The sequence below is a fragment of the Aptenodytes forsteri genome, unplaced genomic scaffold, assembly GCF_000699145.1.
Source record: "Aptenodytes forsteri isolate BGI_AS27 unplaced genomic scaffold, ASM69914v1 C13529337, whole genome shotgun sequence".
NCBI lineage: Eukaryota > Metazoa > Chordata > Aves > Sphenisciformes > Spheniscidae > Aptenodytes > Aptenodytes forsteri.
Window position 1 is genome coordinate 1 of NW_008804007.1, and position 1,522 is coordinate 1,522.

Consider the following 1,522-nt stretch of genomic DNA (forward strand, 5'->3'; position numbering starts at 1 on the left):
AGAACCGTGGGGGGAAGTTTCCCTCAACTTCCAAATCCACTCTCGACACAGAAGGAGATGCATCAGAAGACGTCACTGGGCCCAGCTTCAGCAAAGGACTCAACGCCTCATTAAACCCCGGTGATGTTACCAAAAAGGGCCGTACTCAGCACGGACGTTCTGAGAACGCAGCTGCTCTAACGAGGACGTAAAACACTTACTCAGCATATCCAGACAGTCTGGCATAAGAGAGAGCTGTCCTGCCAAACTCGTCTTCATGAGAAAGATCAGCACCATGCCGAAGAAGTCGTCGTATTACATTCACATCCCCAGCAGCAACAGCAACCATAAGAGTGGTCCTAAAGCATCCAAGAGATGATAGGAAATACATCAGCTTCTGCGGACATTGCATTGCCATTACTTCAGTCCCTCTTTGCTCCCCAAACAATTCATTTCCCCTCTCCTACAGGCAGAGTGAAAGCACAGCCAAACACGTGGAAGCGTCGGAGAATTGAGGCTGGCAGGACCTCAGGAGGTCTCCAGGCCAACCACCTGCCCAGAGCAGACTCGGGGGGTGGGGGCGCGCGCGTGTGTGCACACGCACGCGTGTGTGTGGCACCACAGCCAACGCTTTCTTGCAGTCCTCAGTGCAGAAATCGTCCCCTGAGGTAAGAGAGCAGCCGAGTGGGGGTGTGCTGTCACAAGTCACGCGGTAGGAGCTCCTTCCGAGCAGCTCCTGGTTCTTTTTCAAAGCTCGTTCCTATGGCTGCCATCAATCCAACTTGAACAATGCTAAGGAGTCCCACGCGCACTTTTGAGAAACCCTTCACCTTTTATGCCTATCTCGAGCATGCACGTCAGCTCCTTTTTGAAGAAGGAACTCGACCATCTCTTCACAGTGCTCGGTGATCGCAACAGCAAGCGGAGTGTATCCCATCTGAAAGGAGAAATCACCTCCCTTACAATAACACAGAAAAGTCAAGCAAGTTGTGGGAAGAGGAGCCTTACCCAAAGTCCACGCTTACCTTATTCTGAGCATCAATATGGGCATTGTGCTCAAGTAACAGCTCCACTAGAGATTTGCTAGGAATGGCGGCAGCCAGGTGAAGGGCAGTGTTGCCGCCAGCACCTCTGAGGTCAGGGTTGGCACCGTGTTCCAGCAGAATAGCCACACAGTCTTTGTGCTGGTGCTCTACTGCCTGGAAAGAAGACACAAAGGAGGAATAACTTCCAACATCTACGTTTCTCTCTGTCAGAACTCCCGCGTCTTCCCAACACTGGCAAGTACGAGCGTCTTCAAAGATTAGGCAACATATGCCCCTTCCCCGCTGACTACAAGGTACCTGTTTCTACGCAGGCCTAATGTGAAGAATCATGCAAGGTGTGTATCGCTCAGTGCATAATCGATAAGCCCAAGGTACAACAGCATAACGTATTCCATGTACCTTCATCAGCGGCGATTTCTTAGAATTGTCACGAGGGTTTAGCTGGCACTTCTTTCCTGCTAGAAATCGAACGACATCTGCATGGCCGTTCGCACAAG

General features: G+C 51.2%; 1 protein-coding gene across 1 annotated transcript; it reads right to left on the minus strand.

Moving 5' to 3' along the window:
- Positions 1-772: 772 nt before the first annotated feature.
- LOC103893201 (ankyrin repeat domain-containing protein 7) lies at positions 773-1,494 on the minus strand. The gene is made up of 3 exons (XM_019474646.1): positions 1,425-1,494; positions 1,005-1,178; positions 773-916 (listed from the first exon to the last, which is right to left on the minus strand). The coding sequence occupies exons 1-3, from the start codon at positions 1,428-1,430 to the stop codon at positions 806-808; spliced, it is 291 nt and encodes a 96-aa protein (XP_019330191.1). The 5' UTR covers positions 1,431-1,494; the 3' UTR covers positions 773-805.
- Between the last annotated feature and the right edge of the window lie 28 nt (positions 1,495-1,522).

Coding starts and splice junctions, on each gene's coding strand:
- LOC103893201 (XM_019474646.1), bottom strand. Junction 917..1,004: donor ATATTGATGCTCAGAATAAG/GTAAGCGTGGAC, acceptor TTCTCCTTTCAG/ATGGGATACACTCCGCTTGC.